Below are 18,687 nucleotides of genomic sequence, written 5' to 3' on the forward strand. Positions count from 1 at the left end.
GCCAGCTTTATATTCCTCGGAGAAATTGGCTTAAACACACGATCGAGGAGATCATGATAGATCTTTTACTAGTCCAAGTTCAACAAACTCACTGCATACCAAAATATCATCAATTTTTTCGTATATATATTTAGTTGTTCAAACTTGTGGTCATCATCAAAAGCCATGAACACTAGATTGCTGCTCCTAGAACCTGATCATGATCAACCTCCGCTAGATAGCCAGCACAAGGTCCGGCAGCGAGCGCTTTGAAATCTCCCTGGGGTCACTTCGCCACACCAGAGTCTCATCTCCGGTTTCGAGAATCCTAAGCAACACCGTGAGCAACGTGTTGAAATACTCACGGAATTGCACAATCATGTCTTCCTTAAGCGTCCACACGTGCACCCAATACACCTTATAAAATCCATCCCATCCCTCCACGATCACGCGGTCGCCGACGGCCACGATGCTCCGAGGCCTGAACTTGAACTCCGAGTGCATCGACTCTCTGGTGAGTATCTTCATCATGTGTTGGCATTGCGGAGGTCCATGGAACCACCATTCAAGGTCGGGGGCCACAACCCTAGCAATGGTGTCGGCGTCACCTCGTGCCAGGGCGTTGTACAGCATTTTCACGATCTTCTTGTTTCCTTTCTCAGGCTTTGATTTCGGAGAGATTGATATGCCCCGATCATTTTCCGGCATGAGTAGCTGATCAATATTGTGGTTGAGTCCCATGTTGTTGGGAATAAGGTTGGTTTAGTAGGAACTGGGGAAGCTCTTAATTATTGTTATTCTAGCGTATATGGTTGCGTTAATATGCATGGGACGTCGATCCATTTATATAGACATTAATGGAGGCCAAAGAAAAATACAAATCGAAGAAGTATTGATTTGTGGGACCCACCATACTAATTTATTAAAGGAAATAATTAACTTTGTATTAACGGTCGTGATCATTTTTTATTTTCTTGACATGACTATAGTGAAATCTGATCCAACGGACCATGATCATGATGTTCCAACACGTTTGTCCAATTGTTATACTATTGGGACCAAATATGTAAGGCTGGTGTTTGCAACGCCAAAAGAGAGAGGACGTACTATCATGGGATCAGATAGAGTACTACAGACTACTGGATCGTTGTGGGTTTCAGATTCGAGATTCGGAAATGTGGTGAAATGTTACGATGATTTTAAGAGTTAAAAGATTTAATTACTAAATTAGTATCCAATCGTTTGACTTTTTGAATCAATAATTAAATTTTTAACACATATGTATATAGATAAATATCTATTTGAAATGAATAAAATGTAGTTCCATAAATAAAATAAAAAGCTATCTTCACATAATTAGTGAATAAGTTAAAAAAAGGAACTAGCGCCGTCTGTATGCACCAATTAACAGCTCCCTTGTTTGCAAATCTTAAAAATCTCAAATAAATTTATGCCCTATTGAGTAGTTTTGTTATGATCATATTATCTAATTGTCTGTTGAGGTTAGATTTATATGTTGTAATTATTTTTAGAATTTAAAAAATTATAAACTGATACACAACAAGTGATGTTGTTGTCTTTGAGAAATAATTTAGTCACAAAGAGATACATAAAAATAAACTCACAAACTGACGTAATTTGATGCTGTATGAGATTGTATTAAGTAGATCTAACGTATCAAACGAAGTCATGTCAACTCGCGGGTTTATCTTTACATTATCTTTTTGTTCTACAACAACTTCTCTAGGCCTCGTTTGGATAGTCATGAGATGAGATGAGATGATTAGATGTGTAATGGGATTTTCCTCACTGCTTAAGGCCCACTCGACTTTGGCCCTGTACTCGGCCTGATGGCTTCCATATCTGCGTAGGGGACAATGTCTACCAGGAAGGAGCACCGGATAGTCGATAAGACAGGTCAGCCTGACATTCTACGACTGCCTATAGAACCTAGGGGCCTGCACAGAGCGCAGCGGGAAATGCGAATTGCCCTCGATTTGTCAGCGTCAAATCATCTACAGCTTGTATATACCAGGCGCATTGTCAGGAAATTACGCCGAATTAATAGCACTGTTGCTAAGTTACATGCTACATTTATGGAGGTGACGTAGAGCCACGCCTCATTAAAGAATGTTTAACTGTAAATACAGAGAAGAAAGCATGGACTTTGTGGAGAAAAAGACCGTTTGCACCTTCCCCCAGACCACGATATAATAGTCAGCTCCAGGTACCAAAAAGCTCTCTAATTCATAGACTCATTTACTTATTTATAAATTTTCAAGAATATTTACTAATTTTTGCATCAAAAGTTACCCGACCCCTAGGCCGCCCTCTTCAAGTTGCACTTTTCTCCATCTTTTGCAGGCCCATTACTGAAAATCTGAGTTGTCGGAGCTTGACTCAAAGGTGTGCGAAACACGACATTAACAATATGGTTTATGAATAGTAGTGAAATCGTTTGAGTTGAGATATTTTATAGGATTTTGAAAAATAATAGAGAAAAAATTAAATAAAAATATTATAAAGTTAAAATATTGTTAGAACATAATTTTTTTAATGTAATTTTTATTTTGAGATTTGAAAATATTGAATTGTTTTTTGTGCTTTATTTGAAAGTTTGAAAAATTGTAATGATTAGGTAATAATCAGATGAAAAAGTTGAGAATTTAAAATTAAAAAAATATTTGTATTTATAGTGTTTGGATATTAAAATAAGATGGAATAAAATAAAATAAAATGAGATAATGAGATGATAAGTTTTTGCTATCCAAACCAGGCCTAAGTCATTTGATGTTTATTGTTGCAATAAAATATATTTATGGTGGTACATACTCCCTATAAAGACAACAAATCGTGTGTTTAAGTCTATGTTTGGGAATAGTAGTGATCACACTACTATTTATTATTTTATTATTACTTTTTACTTGTATTTCATTATTTTTTATTACTATTATTTAATATTTTATTATTATTTTTTTACTATTATTTATAGATCATTTGAGATCATCTCACTAGCAATACGTAACCTTTTTTTTTTAAGCAAGCTTGCATATATTATATATAAGTAAAGTACTACAAAGTTTAGAGTGGATCTTTTCTGCTATCAAGAAATAACAGACATCTAGATAAAATGTTAATTAGTGGTATACAATCCAAAACAAGGTTGGTTGATGCCCATTGCGCCATAAAGTATGCACATCGATTTGCATATCGATGAAGGAATTTTTTTTTATTTTTTATAAAAGAGTATAAAGGAGTATTTGGTTGTCAAATTAAATACGTAACCTAAAACTTTAAAACTATAAAGGAGTATTTTATATATATATATATATATATATAATTTGAATATTGTGTAGATCGTCAAATCAAATATCACTGTCATTTCCGGGCAGATTAATACTTTTATTATTCGAATGCATGCATGCATGCATACGTGAACACATGTGATACCAATTAATTTTGACGTTACGATCATGCATGCCCCCAACTTTCCACATAGCACCATACACATTACGTTAGAAAATTATAAAATAGATTTATTCTATTAAAATTGTTGTCAGACATGCATGGTTAATCGTAATTGTTTATGCATGCATGGTTAATCCAGCTTTTGAGAGCTCGCGACACGATTCACATTTATGGAGATCTAGATCGAGGAAAATACTTGCTATATTGTTGTTGTTTTTAATTTACGCTATTATTTCTATGAACCAATTAATTATAAGTTTCCATGGTTATTGTCGCACGTGAAAGATCAAGGGATCGATCACAGGTGTTAATTACTTTAAAATGATCAAGAATATATCGTATATAAATTAATGCTTTGTATATCGTTAATATTATTATGCCGTCTTAGTTATACCGTTTATTTTGTCACTTGGTGCGACATTATATGGTAGTGCCATCACGTGGTTTATTAAAAACAAAAATAAAAACATATATAAACATAAAAAAAGTGGAGGAAACTCATACTTTTAATATTATTCATTTTATGTTTTCAAATGTAAGTTTATTTTAAATATATATAAGTATATATTTATATTTTTAATAAATCACGTGGTACCACCACACGTGGCAGCATGCGGTGGTGCTACGTTAATGAGACAAAGTGAACAGTATAATTAAGACAACATAATAGCATTACTCAAACAGTTTATAAATTATCATGATCATGAAAAGTCGTTAATAAATTTGCAGTGTATATATATGTGTGTATCTTTATGTTCCAAAACAAATATATGATCTAGAAAATTTCATCTCAAATTCTCGTGATCTCCATGCTGGTTTAAATATTTTTTGATCCTAAATATTTATTTGGATGATGTAATTAGCTAGTATGTGTATATATATATATATATATATATATATATATATATATTATATGTTGCAGGTAAATAATTAAGTTATTGTTTTCAAAAAGCAATTGCAGATTTGTAGTACTCAAGACATGAATAAAAGACGTCATTTCGGAAATTATTAGAGTACTTGATTCGTTTTTCATGCTACTATGCATTTGATTTGATCAATTATTGGATATTTTCATTGTTATATATACAAGAAAATTTGTTGGATATTGACAGTTTGAGAGTAGGCCAGGCCGTTATACGTGTACGTATTTTTTTAATTTCTAAGACTTTAATATAATAAACAATTATTTATGTACGTAATTTAAAAAAAAAAAAACAAATTCTTATAATATTATTATTCCTCGGCCGGCTTCAAAGGAAGAATTCGTAAATCCATGGCTGAATTTCTGGACTGCAATTGAGTTTTATTTTTTTTAGTAAGAAACTCCATACGTACTAGATTTATATGACAGTTTCACGTTTAATTTGGTACATAAACATTAATTATAAACAGTAATATTCTTTTAAAAAACAGTAATATAAAGTATCTCTATATTTTTTAATAGAAATTATATTTACAATCATAGAGTGCGTAAGAGTTGCGCACTCTTTTTGAAAAAAGTAAATAAATAGAAAATCGGTCACATAAAAAAATTAAATTTTTAATGATAGAATCTATTCTTTTTTAAAAAGAATACACCATATTTATATAATATATAGTTGTATCTAATATCACTTTTTTTAAAATAATATTTTGGCTGCAGTACATGCCGAAAGCCTTTTTATAATTAGTGGCCAAACCTAATTATTATTTGGCCCAAATTAAGTAAGGTCTGCATGCACATGCACTTGTCTAGTTAGCATTTTCATTGACTTGATTAAATTTATCTTTAAATTTTAAAATTTAGCTAATATCACACTTTTCATTTACCTATATATTCCATTTAAATTTAATCTCCATATTAGATTATCCATTCATTATATCTATTTAATAAAAAAATGTTATTAATTTAATAGTTTTTTTATTTAATTTTTTTTATTACATTTTGTAGTTCTACCAATTAAATATTAATAATAATTATATTTTAATTAAATTAATATTAAAAAATATATGTTCAATAGTCATTTAATGCTAAAAAATATATGTTCAATAGTCATTTAATGCTAATAACAAAAAATATTTGATTAAACTTATATGAATTTCTATCTAAATTTCTTAATTACAAACCAAGTAGTATTTTTGCTTAGAATAAAAAACTAGTATTTTAATGTTTGATGAACTAATATTAGTTTTCTATCTTTGGCTAAGCACTGTAACTGAAATCTAAATTATTTTAGAAATGCCTAATCCAATGTGGAGTCTTTTTGACATATATTATCTAAATGTTGCCTATCTTTCTCATTTGGCTAAGTCAACGAAAATACTCTAAAAGCTTATTACAATGACACCCACCAAGTAACAAAGCATGATATGGAAGAAGCAAACAGTTAGTAACTCTATAGTCAAAGGTTAATTGCCGGATCAAATTAATGTTATGGCAACTTATTTACCGTCAAAGCAATAGATTGCTTGAAAAGACGAGGGAATTGATCCTTGTAATTAATGCTTATAATTCCAAAGAGCAAAACAAAAATGTGGCTCATTTGTGGTGGCCACTTAAGCATTAATTCCCATATATATGGAAGAAAATAGGCCATTTTCAGTGCCATAATTCGTCGCAAAAAATGCTAACTTCGTGCTAGAATTCAACAGCAAAATCGAAAACGTCACAATTAAGGACTAATTGCAGTGATTTCTTTTGCGATGGTCTTAAAATCGCTAAAAATGACCTATTCTCTTGTAGTGTTATCACTTGTCCCTTGAGCCATGCATTCTAGTTTGTGACTAGTGTTATTGCATCCAACCATATTTGCCTAAAAAGATATATAAAAATAAGAAATTTGTTTAATTAAAGCTTATTCCATGCTTTACAACCTTCATTTGTAGAAGATTATAAGATCTAATGGGCTTTGACTAAAGTGGTGTCACCACTGAAAATGGTTGTATACTTAAATTCAGGTTTAAGGGTTTTAAGATCTTTAATTTAAGGTGAATAACTATCATTTAATATTAAATAATTGGTTTTAGGTATATAAGGCTTGGGAAATGGGAATATGTTGTCTTCTATGTAGAAGAAGTAACCGCGACATTTCGCAATGTTAAGGCGGGTATTTTAGCCCTAACAGATAGGCTCAGTAATACATGGGAGAACTGGGCTGAATATAATCGAAGGCCCACAACCAGGCTGTTGGATTAAATTTCAAATCTAGGGCTCAGTCCGATTCGCTTCATCTCTCTCTCTCTCTCTCTCTCTCAGGCTGAAGAGTGTTCTCACACTTCTGAGCGACCATGCTGACCGGGGATATACCTCCTAATCAGACCATATACATAAAGAATCTCAACGAAAAGGTCAAGAAAGAAGGTAAACGTCTTACTCTCTGTTTGCTTCCCGAGATACCCAAGGAAACTATTAGAATTAGGCGAAAAAAAACTATATTTTTTTTAAATCACATCAGCCGCATCAGTTAGGTTTCCAGTTAAGTTGAGCGGTTCCGTTTTACTCTTACTTTTTGGCTAGAGCGGCGATAGTGCAGCACCAATTTCCGTGCCGGTTGGATAACTGCATACATATAAGTGTATTTTTTTCGGGACAAACAAAATAGAGGATTAGTTGCTGAAGTGATTTCCATGGTATTGGATTTTGGTGGTGCCAATACCCTATTTTTGCCTTCGAAGGTCTGATTGCTGAATCAAAGGTACAAATGGGGGCTTGTTTTCTTTTACTTTAACAATGTCTTCCCAGCTATAGAGAGGGCTCGGGCTCTGGTTGAGACAAAGTGATGTGGTTATAGTTATAGAACTGGCAAGTAGCGATTAATAGATAATACGTTTGAAGTAGTGACTTATCGAAGGTCAGTTGTAAGTAGTGATTAATTTCTTGAGTTCAGAAATAAAATGTTTGAAGTGAAACTAAAAGAATGCCTTTGTGCTGGAGGTTAATCATATAGGTAAAAGAGATCATGTGCGTTAGGCATTTATTTTGTAGAAAAGCTGTGAATCTTATGGTGAGGGAATACAAGGAAAATATTCGTATTCAATGCACGATTACTGTTCATGTATGCTTTCATTGGTCCTCGTATGAGCATGCATGATTTATGGATATTTCGATGCCTATGGTGAAGCCTAAGGGTTTAAGTGTCACATCAACGCCTAATGTAGGGGGAAATAAGAATTGAAAAAAACATTGAAGGTAATACACTGGCATATGGTAGTGCATTTGGCATGTAAGAGGAAACTCAGACATCCAGTTACAGTGCTGCCAATTTGTTGTAATATATGTGACTAGCTAATAACCATGCCAAGTAGCTGGTGGAGTGATGATATGGAGACATATATGCCCAGTTCATAGAGGTCATGTGGATTTCAGCCACATAATTTGATGGTTCAATTTCAGTATTTGACTCATTACCCCCCCCCCCCCCCCCCCCCCCCCCCCCCCCCCCCCCCCGCGCTCCCTTCGGGCACTAAAAAAAGAAAACTTTATTCCTTTGCTTTCTTTTAAAAAATCAGTATTTCATGTTGAAATAGGAACACCCCTATTTTTTTTTTTTTGGGATGGGGGCCAAGAAGGGATGAAGAATTAAATTTTAAACACTATAATGAATTGTTCTATTAGCACGGAAAATGTGGGGAAGGCCAGAAGAGGCATTATTCATGGGACAATATGACGTGGAAAGGTCTTAAATTCATTGATTTTGAACAAGTAAAGAAAATATTAGAGTCTTTGTATGATATTCACCTAATTGTTTCCTTAAAGTTTGGACTTAGGATGTCTTTAATAATATTCTTGTATTTAATGGTTGCAGCTTGGTTATATTTTCATACTGTACCTTAGTACTGAGCTTATCATGGGATGCATTATTATACTTTTTTCCCCTTTAACAGAATTGAAAAGATCTCTTTATGCCTTATTCTCGCAATATGGAAGGATCATGGATGTTGTTGCCTTGAAGACGCCCAAGCTTCGTGGACAAGCATGGGTTGTGTTTATGGAAGTAACAGCTGCCAGTAATGCAGTGCGGCAAATGCAGAACTTTCCATTTTATGATAAACCTATGGTGGGTCTTAAGAACCAATTTTATGTATACTTCCTGTGTAATTGGGCATTGCCTAGTTTCATTCACATCAGTAAAGATTATTACTTATAAAAAAAAAAAAGAACCAATTGGTACTTTGTTGCATATAGGGCACATATGCTTGTGTGTGGCCCGTGGATTTGCGTTAAAACTTCAATTCTTGAAACCAGGTCCATTTGCATATAAATCTAATGCTGTTGCCTTAGATCTTGAATTCTATCACAAGATTATTTGTAGTTTTTTATGCTTTTGTCAAACTTAAACCATGTCTGCCCATATGGCTGTATCCCTATTCCTGGGTTTACAGATCTTCGACTCTGTAGGCATTGCATTTCTTGTAAGGTCAAGGGAAGAAATTGATGTACTCATATGCTCACTGCTCAGTCCTCATCTTACGTTTGGAAGTTGAAATTGTTTGAATTTGCATGATACATGTTTAAGGAGGTTGGACATTTTCACCTGGTGAAATTTTTTACCTATGTGATTAATATCTCATTTCTCTCTTTTAGCCAGTTGTAAGCTCTGTTTGCTTTGTTGAAAGGTGTTTAACTTGCCAATATAAAAATAAGCACATGTCTCTGTGTGTGTGTGTGTGTAGATAGGTAGATAGATAGACCACCTAGACTTGTTGCATTTAATTTATTTTCTTATGATAAGCTAAGATAGAAACTTTGTGCTATGAAATTGTGTATACAGTGGAATTTCTATACCCACTAATATGTGAAGAATATTGAATAATTTCTTAAATATAGCCGCTAATGTTGCCTTTGATTCAAATTCTACAAAATGCTGATGTTTTTAACTTATTTTTTCCTTCAAATTAGAAATCACTTGCTCTATTATCATTATTCAGTTGTCTACAATGAAGTTTAAAGACTCTGCATTATTAATTTGGTGCAGAGGATCCAATATGCAAAAACAAAGTCAGACTGTGTTGCTAAAGAAGATGGAAGCTATGACAAGAAAAAGAAGCTAGAAGAAAAAGGTGAGAGAAATTATTTTGCTGTAAAATATTGCTTCTCTTCTTCACTTCTTGTTACCATATCTTACATAATGTTGGAGTTTTAGATAAGAATGTTTTGTTGGAAATAGTTATATAAATTCAAGCATATAAGCATTCTGGTTACAACAAACAAATGATAGGGCTACTTGAGATGAGGGGTTATAGGAATGAAGACATACAAGACATGAAATCAGCTAATAATAACAATGGCCTTAAAACTTATGGCATCCCATAGATAAGGCGTGCCAGGGTGAGGTTGCTGTTCAATCCTATATGGGTGGATGAGCTATATTGCCTCTGAAAAGGCCGAGAACAATAATAACAGCCAAATATCTGCTTTTGCGATATGAAAGAACTAAGTTACTAGCACTTTTTGCTAGGCTACAGTGAGGAGGCTTCCGCTGCTTGCTGGAATTGCAACATCATGATTCATGACAATATTATGCAAGCCTGTTCCATCGTCTTTTTCATAAGGGCAATTTATATTGCCATTGATTGATTATTAATTATGGTTTGCTTGATTGATCTTTCTACGTATGTCTTTTGCCTTCTCTCATTAAATAAGTTATCTTGCTTGTAAAAATAATTATTATCCTGGTTGCTGTTTTTATATGTGACAATCTTCTGGTAGCAGAAGCATGAACCTGTAGATTTTTTTAATGCAGTTCCTTTTTATTTTATTTTTTTTTTTTTGGGGGGGGGGGGGGGGGGTGTGTGTGAAGGTTGGAAAGCAAAGTTCTAGGACAAGGAATCAGATTTTTTATATTCATGAAAGGGATCGTAATTCCACCTTTACAAATCCAGTTATGGGTTAACCACTTTCTTAATTCCAAGTGACTTCTCTCCCTCTCTCTCTCTCTCTCACATTTTCTTACCTAAACTTGCATGTCCAGCTGAAAGAAAGCAGCGTGCTGAAGAAGCGCAGCAGTCTTCCAGGGCTAATGGTGCAACTGCAGAAAATGGAGGCTCAGCGGTAACTTTTTTGCCCCCCTTCTTATTTTTCCTCTCCTTTTGTTACAAGCGTTTCAGTTTGCATTTTTTCTTTTTGTCCGTCTCTGTCTCTCTCTGGGCTAGGGAGTGGGCCCATCAAATATCTCTATCTGTAACCTTATTGTGGCGCACAATTTATTTTTTAGAATGCTTACATGATCCTCTAGGTTGACCATTAAAGTATAGATATCAGGGTTGGAATGCTGGATCACATATACCATCGGTTACAAGCTTTTGAATTTCTTTAATCTCCCATGCCTACACCGATTTTTCTCTGTTCAGGGAAAAAGAAAATGAAATGTAGTCCACTATGCTCGTTGATTGATATAATTTGGATTAAATTTTTTGTGTTATACGCAGGCCCCATTCCGCCAAGGAAAACCAAGCGTAAAAGAAACAGTAGCACCAAACAATATACTCTTCATAGAGAATTTGCCCTACGAAGCCACTAGTATGATGTTGGAAATGCTTTTCCAACAATATCCTGGATTTAGGGAAGTCCGGATGATTGAAGCAAAGCCAGGTATCGCTTTTGTAGAATTTGAAGATGACCAGCAGTCCTCTATGGCAATGCAGGCCCTTCAGGGCTTCAAAATCACACCTCAGAACCCCATGACCATCACTTTTGCCAAGAAGTAGTAACCAATATTATTTTCATAGCAATTTAAGTCCTTGAATTTTTGTGGGAATATTTAGTTGTTGAAGAGTTTTATGCGTGCTGCAGTCTTGTTAGATCTTCAAGAAACCAAAGTCCAGCTACTGATTTTCGCTATAATCTGATTTAGATGAAAGCAAGAAACTCTTATATGGTAATTATGTTATTTTGTGGCGGTGTTATCTTGCGCTACGTAATCGAGTCGAGAGGGATAACGAAAACGTACTACGGTTGTGGATGTCTATAACATTAACTAATGTGCAAAATATTTGTGTTTTGTTTTTGTTTTTTAAATAGTTTGTATGAGTTTTATGCATCAACTTGTAAGAAGTAGAACTTATTTAAATAGGGATTATGTGAGAACATGGAACTCAATTATTGCCTTGACCAACCTTAAACTATCTTATGAAATGATGCTATATTTAATTCGTTGCTTCCGTATATAAGGTGAATACGGAATGCATCCATCTAATTCTAGGCTTCTAGCATTGTCTATTCTTCCATTAATTATTGTAAGATGGATTGAACGTTGAAGCAACGTTATCTTGTTGGTTAGAAAACCCATTATAACTCGTAAAAAAAAAAAAAAAAAAAAAACTAACAAACATAAATTAAACAACCCATTGTGAGATGGTGACAGGGTGGTCCCAACTCCCACGTAACCCAGGTTATTTTCTGTAATTTTAGTGCTTCGAAATGAGACATGATGTGACCGAAAACTGACGAAGATTCAAAAGATGAGCCCAAAAAAAACAAGTGGAAGGGTTAGTGATAGGGTTAAACCATTTAAAAAGGAAAACACTAGACTAACCAGCACTAGGAGTTGGCTTATCAATTGCGTGGCCGGTCAATTCACAGGTGGGCCGCACCCAGCAACAACACGCCTCCCGAAACACATCCCTGAGTCGCGCGTGGGGAACAATCCCCAGAAATATTGCTACATGGTCGGAGAACCTATGAATCACGTAGAAATTAGCGCGTGAATTTGAGTCCGTAAGGGATATAGTACGTATAATATTTTTTTTTGTGAAAAAGCCGTACCATGTGCACTTGGATCTGTCCTTCCTCAGATGTTCCTGCCCCGAATGTGATCCCTCCCGGCTGGACCCCACCCCGCCCCAACCCCAGATCACATCTTGATTCTTCTAGTGCCGGTGGACATACATATACCTTCCCTCAATGTCCAAAAATGCCCCCTCTAAAAGCTACAATTTCTGTTTTAAAAAATAAATAAAACCTTTTTTAATTTTTAAATTATTTTTAAAAAAATTATATACATTATATTACCATCTAACTTTCATATTACTAAATATAATATAACACATTTATAATTATTAAATAATTATTTATTATATTTTTTTTATTATTTAATAATAATAAATATATCACATATTATTTAATATAATTAAAATAAAATGAGTGTTTTATATATCATTACTCTTATATTTTTATATGTTCGAAGCACCTTGCTATTATCTCTCGGGTTGTCGTGATTTACCAATTTGAGAACACATCACATCAATGTTTTCAAAGATAATAAGGATTCGACGTTCCCTTTCTCGTATTCTACGGAAAGTACTGGATCATAGTTGTTTAAATATTTCTTTCATTGTTTTATTTATATATATATATATATATATATATACATACACGCGTTGAATATCAAAATCCCATCTGAAGAATACATATTTGAAGCAGTATTTTCGTTTTTTTTTTTTTTTGAAACTGTTTTGTTTTTCCTTTTGAACATTTTGTCATTGCCTGCTGTTTATAAATATCTACAATATATAAATAATGCTAAGTGCAGATTTTTTATGTATAAATCTCTTATAAATAGATGAGTCTCAAGAAAAAATATATACAACCGTAAATTATACAACCATTACGTAATTATTTTGAAATAAATAAATAAAATATAGAATTTATATAAAAAAATTAATTTTTTAATAGTGAATCTCACTCTTTTTTAAAACAATTACACGACGTTTACAAATTTTACAATTGTATGTAGAATTACTAAAATTTTATATTAAAAGAAGATAAGGTTCACTTTTAAAAAAAAAAATTAAATATTACTGTTTTTTTATTCTCAAATTCCAAAGAATTAAAAATAACAACACTAACAAATAAACTGAATACAAAATAACAACTTTAATTCCACGAAATGCCCAGTACTGTAATTTCACATCCCCCCTCCCATCTTCCTCATCTCCCCTTATTTCCTTCCTTAAACCGTACTCTCTAGCTAGAACCACCTGTGACTTCGTTTTTGACTTTTCAGCCATAACCACCGTTTTGGTTAACGGTTTAAAACCTCTGATACATTCTCGGAAACCCACTCTAACTGTATATCACTGCACTCTCCCAAAACTTACCCATGAAAAAGCACCGCGACGTTATCGTCAGCCCCTTCGACCTCCTCACCGACGAGATCGTCTTTGCCATCCTCGACCGCCTGAACGACGACGCATTGGCGAAGAAGTCCTTTTCACTCGCCTGCAAGAGCTTCTATACCATCGAGTCCCTCCATCGCAGAGCCTTGAGGCCTCTCCGCTCCGAACTGGTTACGCGGCTCCTCAAACGTTACCGTTTTATCTCCCACCTCGACCTCTCCTTGTGCCCTTGCGTCGAGGACGGCACGCTGTTTCGGGTAGCCGCTGAGACTCAGTCTCGTCTTCGCTCGATCGATTTATCTAAGTCGAGGTTCTTTACGCACGCAGGCCTATCCAGCCTCGTGGCGATGTGTGCGGGATTGGTGGAGATCAACCTGTCGAACCGGACGGAGCTGAGCGACTCGGCTGCTGCAGTCTTGGCGCAGGCGAAGAATCTTGAGAGGCTTCGGTTGGCGAGGTGTAAGATGATCACGGACATGGGGATTGGTTGCGTGGCTGTAGGGTGCAGAAAGTTGAGGTTGGTTTGCTTGAAGTGGTGCCTGCGTGTCAGTGATCTTGGAGTGGGATTGATTGCTATGAAATGCAAGGAGATTCGGAGTTTGGATCTTTCTTACCTACCGGTAATTCATATTACTTCTTTTTGTTCTTTTTTTTTTTTCTCCGCCTGTTCGGTATCAGAAAGCCGAGGAAATAAATAATAATGTGTACACTTCAGTAGTTGAAACTTTTTTTTAAAAAAAAATTTAAACCTGTGTTTTCTCAGAAAACAGAGGGAAATGGTCTTTTTTTTTTTTTTTTTTTTTAATTTTTTTTAATGTAATTGTTGGTTGGCTGCTTTATTTGATGCGCTTCATTTTGGGGTGTTTACCTTTTACTTTGTTGAGTTGGTTTGCACTGGTTGTTATCTGAGTTTTCTTTGCTTCTGGGACGTTGTTTCTGTGTTAATTGCTCCATTTGCAAAGGTGAGGAGGTTTGCGATTTTAAATTATGTCTTGTACTTGTGTTAGGATTGAGACCGTGTTCTTCTTGGGTGTGCTGGTGTTGTTATTTTTGTTGTTGGATGCCTCAACTATTTCCAATCTATCGAATTTTCTGTAACTCATTTTATGGGTTTCTTTGTTATTTGAGATTGGTCGTCCAGAATCGGATTCGAAATATGGGTTTCTTTAGAAGTTGTCGTTGATGATTCATGTAATCTAATATACGGCAGCTTTGATTGCAATGAGATTTTCTTTCTGTGGATGATTATGCAAAATATTGTGATTATTAAGGTTCTCTCTGTAATGATATTAGACCGTGGGTGATTGTTTTCTTTCTTTTTTTTTTTTTTGGGGGGGGGGGGGGGGAGTCATTCAATCATGATATACGATAATGCAGTCATCGCTTAGTGGTTTCATAAATTCAAAGTCTCCTATACAATAATATGCATGCCATCGTTAAGCAATAATTTTTTTACCATTCACATGCTGTAATTATTCGTTAGGCAGTTTTAGCATTTTCTTTCCGTTTTTATTTCTATTTTCGCCCTTAAAGGTAAAAACTTTCTGTGCTTTTGCACTGCAGATCACCGAGAAATGTCTTTCACCAATACTGCAGCTAGAACATCTCGAAGATCTGGTTCTTGAGGGATGCCCTGGTATTGATGATGATGGCCTTGCAACCCTCAAACACTGTTGCAATTCGATAAAGGTACACTTTATTTTATTTTTTTCAAAATCCTATTGCTTATTTTTACCGCTTTGACAATTTGTGATATCTTTCTGGCATGGCTGTATGTTTCGTATAACTTTTAGGTATATGCCCAGCATAAGTGTGTTTTAATTCTAAGGTTCCGGTTAATGATGAGAGCTACATTCCATCTCAACTGATGTATTAGACTTTATGTTTATCTTCCTTCAATTTACTGTTATTAGGATCGACATTTATCATATTCCCATTTTCCACAGATGCTTAATTTGTCCAAGTGTCAGAATGTCAGTCATGTGGGGTTGTCTTATCTGACAAATGGGGCTGAGCACCTACAGCAGCTTATTCTAGCATATGGTCCTGCGGTGAGTCTGTAAAATATTCAGGCAATTTGCCTACCAAAAGTTTTCATTTGACTTATTCTTTATATCCCTAATGGTTGTTCAGGTCACTGCTGATATGGCAAAATGTCTGCATTATAGTTCGGGGTTGCAATCGATTAAATTAGATGGTTGTTCAGTTACAACGTCTGGGATAAAAGCCATTGGAAGTTGGCTTGCCTCACTGGAGGAGCTGAGCTTAAGTAAGTGCTCAGGAGTGTCTGATGAAAGCCTATCCTTCCTTGTTCAAACACACAAAGAACTGAGGAAGTTAGACATCACATGCTGCCGCAAGATAACATATGCCTCTATAGACAGCATCACGAATTCATGCACCTCCCTTACCTCTCTGAGGATGGAGTCTTGTAGTTTCATTTCAAAGGATGCTTTTACATTGATTGGAAGATGCTGCCATTTCTTGGAGGAATTGGATGTCACAGATAATGAAATTGATGATGAAGGTTTTGACTTGGGCCATACTTTGCATGATTTATAATATATGCACAGATGATGTATGTACTTTTATTTCTGCAGGGTTGAAGTCCATCTCGAGATGTTCCAAACTTCTTACCTTAAAGCTTGGGATTTGCTTGAACATAACTGACGATGGACTTACTCATGTTGCAAATGGTTGTCCTAAGCTCAAAGAGCTAGATTTGTACAGGTTTGTGACTTTTCAACTCTGAAAGACTCCCCTCAAATAATGGGATTCTCTGTAGTTTGAAATTAGGGGCATTGACCCTCCATTGTTCGAATTCAACTTGAAAATGACAATGAACCGACAAGTTATGATCTGGTGGGGAGGGGTGCCCAACCCTGTCCGAGAAAAGCGGGGTGTAGGGGATGCATCAAGCAGTGCTTTGATAAATGAAGAATAACCTAGATCTTCTTTCTCATACGGCATATTATAAAAACATAACTTCTGTACACTGGCAATTCCACCTACATGCAGAATTGGGAATTTACACAATTAGTTTTTAATTCAATAGTGGAAATTTTAGTATGTCTTGTGAAGTGTTGGGGACCTGCACCAAAAGAACTTTATTTGTTCAGACAATTATGTTATTTAACTGTTTGAAATTTCAAGTGCATTTCCCAGACCTGGTTTCATCATAATGTTAGATTGAGTTATATTAAGAAGGCCTTCATTCTTTATTAATCTTTGTTTTCTCTCTTGTAGATCCTCTGGAATAACTGATGCTGGCATTGCAGCAATTGCTCATGGATGTCCTACACTGGAGATGATTAATATTGCTTATAATGATAAAATAACGGATAGGTCATTAATATCCTTGTCAAAATGTCTGATGTTAAAAGCCCTTGAAATTCGAGGATGTCATTCTGTCTCATCAGTGGGTCTATCAGCCATTGCTATGGGATGTAGGCAACTTATGGTGCTGGACATAAAGAAATGTGTTAACATTAGCGATAATGGAATGATTCCACTTGCTCAATTTTCTCAAAACCTCAAAGAGGTACTCTCCGTTTCCTTTCTCTAGTTGTCAGGGACAGAGGGAAATTGAACGTTGATGGCTACATATTAACATAATATTAGGGGTTCGTTTCTTTTGCTGCAGATAAACTTGTCATATTGTTCAGTTACAGATGTAGGGCTCTTAGCCCTTGCCAGCATAAGCCGGCTAAAGAACATGACTATCTTACACTTGGTGGGTTTGACCCCTAATGGTCTAGCTGCAGGCTTGTTGGCCTGCCGAGGGCTAACAAAAGTGAAGCTCCATAAATCCTTTAAACCTTTACTTCCTCAATCTATTTTTCAATTCATGGAAGCCCGTGGCTGTATGTTTCACTGGAGGGACAAAGTATTCCAGGTACTTATTCGCATCACCGTTTCAGTACAGTTCAACTATATGTTTGCTTATAAAATGCATGTGAATTTCAGTTGTCAAGAATACACCACAGACTTTGTACCAAATGCAATTCCTAAAATATTAAGAAACCATCAGAGAAATGGATACCATCCCTAAGATCTTAAACGGAACTACCAGTACATGTCGAATCCCTATCCTGAATAAATAAAAATCTGAACATAGACTTGGATTACAATTGGAATGGCTGTTATAAACTTGTCATGTCACTCAAATTCTGTACGTGTGGTTGGCAGGTGGAAATAGATCCGAAAGGATGGGAGCTGCATTATGGTAGGAGTCCTGGAGCTCCATAGAAAGGGAGAAGAGGGGGGTTGGCATAGACTTGTTTTCTCTGTATTTGACAATGGATATTTGGATGCTGAGTCTGAGATTATCCACTCAAAGTTTGAATCAACCATGCATATTTGACCATTTTGTTGGCCTTGTCAGTCTATGTCTGTGTTAAATAATATTACAAAGGTAGACCTTGGATGGGATTAAACAGCCTAGACTAGTTAGTCACTTTGGGGAAGGCTTCAGCTCAGTCCAGGTGTGAAGAAATTGTAATACTTGGTAGATATGAGATATGAACTGAGTCAAATATTCACTAGATCTCATATTCTGATAGCCCTGGGGAATAAATTAATTAAGTAACCAAATAATAAGAGATAAAATAATCTCTTGGACCCCATGCATACGGGAGGGAATCAGGACATAATGCAATAAAAAATTAGCAAGTATCTATTCTTCAACCATCATGACTGGCCTTAAATCCCATTCCCATTCAAAATATTTTGACTTCAAATATAATTATTTTTTCTTCCCATCGATGGCACTCATGCAGGTTTGATGCCTCGATCTAGAAAACATTGTGCGGCTAGCAAAAGTTATTATTTGTGGCATTTATACCTAGTCCCTGGAATTTTGTTATTCAAGCAGTTCAAGATCCTTCAAAGATTGTTTTATTATTATTCGATTGAGTTTCTTAGATAAAATTAACTCTTAAATCAATAAAATATTACAAGACTTATTTCATATTTTTGTCACTTTAAATTTCGGATAAGAATGGTGAATGTTTCCATCCGGCCATTAATTAAATACAATTGAAGACTGATAAGCAATTTTGTTCTCTCTCCTGCATATATATATATAGATTGTCGAAAGAATAATATTATTATGCTCCTCTATTTTGTCTCTTCATTTTGATTGTT

The 18,687-nt window shown here is 35.1% G+C and overlaps 3 protein-coding genes across 4 annotated transcripts; 2 read left to right on the forward strand and 1 right to left on the reverse strand.

The window, feature by feature from the left end:
• Positions 1 to 213: 213 nt before the first annotated feature.
• LOC121239470 (wound-induced protein 1-like) lies at positions 214 to 720 on the reverse strand. The gene has a single exon (XM_041136716.1). The coding sequence runs from the start codon at positions 718 to 720 to the stop codon at positions 214 to 216; it is 507 nt and encodes a 168-aa protein (XP_040992650.1).
• Positions 721 to 6,627: 5,907 nt separating this feature from the next.
• On the forward strand, positions 6,628 to 11,426 carry LOC121238977 (U2 small nuclear ribonucleoprotein B'' 2-like). The gene is made up of 5 exons (XM_041136090.1): positions 6,628 to 6,787; positions 8,311 to 8,483; positions 9,402 to 9,486; positions 10,398 to 10,477; positions 10,855 to 11,426. Exons 1-5 carry the CDS (start codon positions 6,715 to 6,717, stop codon positions 11,131 to 11,133), a joined length of 690 nt encoding a protein of 229 aa, XP_040992024.1. The 5' UTR covers positions 6,628 to 6,714; the 3' UTR covers positions 11,134 to 11,426.
• A 1,908-nt stretch (positions 11,427 to 13,334) lies between these two features.
• Positions 13,335 to 18,086, forward strand: LOC121238901 (F-box/LRR-repeat protein 3-like). 2 transcript variants are annotated; one of them, XM_041135988.1, is made up of 8 exons: positions 13,339 to 14,162; positions 15,106 to 15,231; positions 15,489 to 15,593; positions 15,676 to 16,069; positions 16,143 to 16,272; positions 16,789 to 17,083; positions 17,186 to 17,437; positions 17,731 to 18,086. In XM_041135988.1, the coding sequence occupies exons 1-8, from the start codon at positions 13,527 to 13,529 to the stop codon at positions 17,788 to 17,790; spliced, it is 1,998 nt and encodes a 665-aa protein (XP_040991922.1). In that variant the 5' UTR covers positions 13,339 to 13,526; the 3' UTR covers positions 17,791 to 18,086. The 2 variants fall into 2 exon arrangements, with proteins under 2 accessions (XP_040991923.1, XP_040991922.1); XM_041135989.1 differs by lacking the exon at positions 17,731 to 18,086 and having other exon boundaries at positions 13,335 to 14,162; positions 17,164 to 17,431.
• The last annotated feature ends 601 nt before the right edge of the window (positions 18,087 to 18,687 follow it).

The sequence above is a fragment of the Juglans microcarpa x Juglans regia genome, chromosome 7D (assembly GCF_004785595.1).
Source record: "Juglans microcarpa x Juglans regia isolate MS1-56 chromosome 7D, Jm3101_v1.0, whole genome shotgun sequence".
Classification (NCBI taxonomy): Eukaryota; Viridiplantae; Streptophyta; class Magnoliopsida; order Fagales; family Juglandaceae; genus Juglans; species Juglans microcarpa x Juglans regia.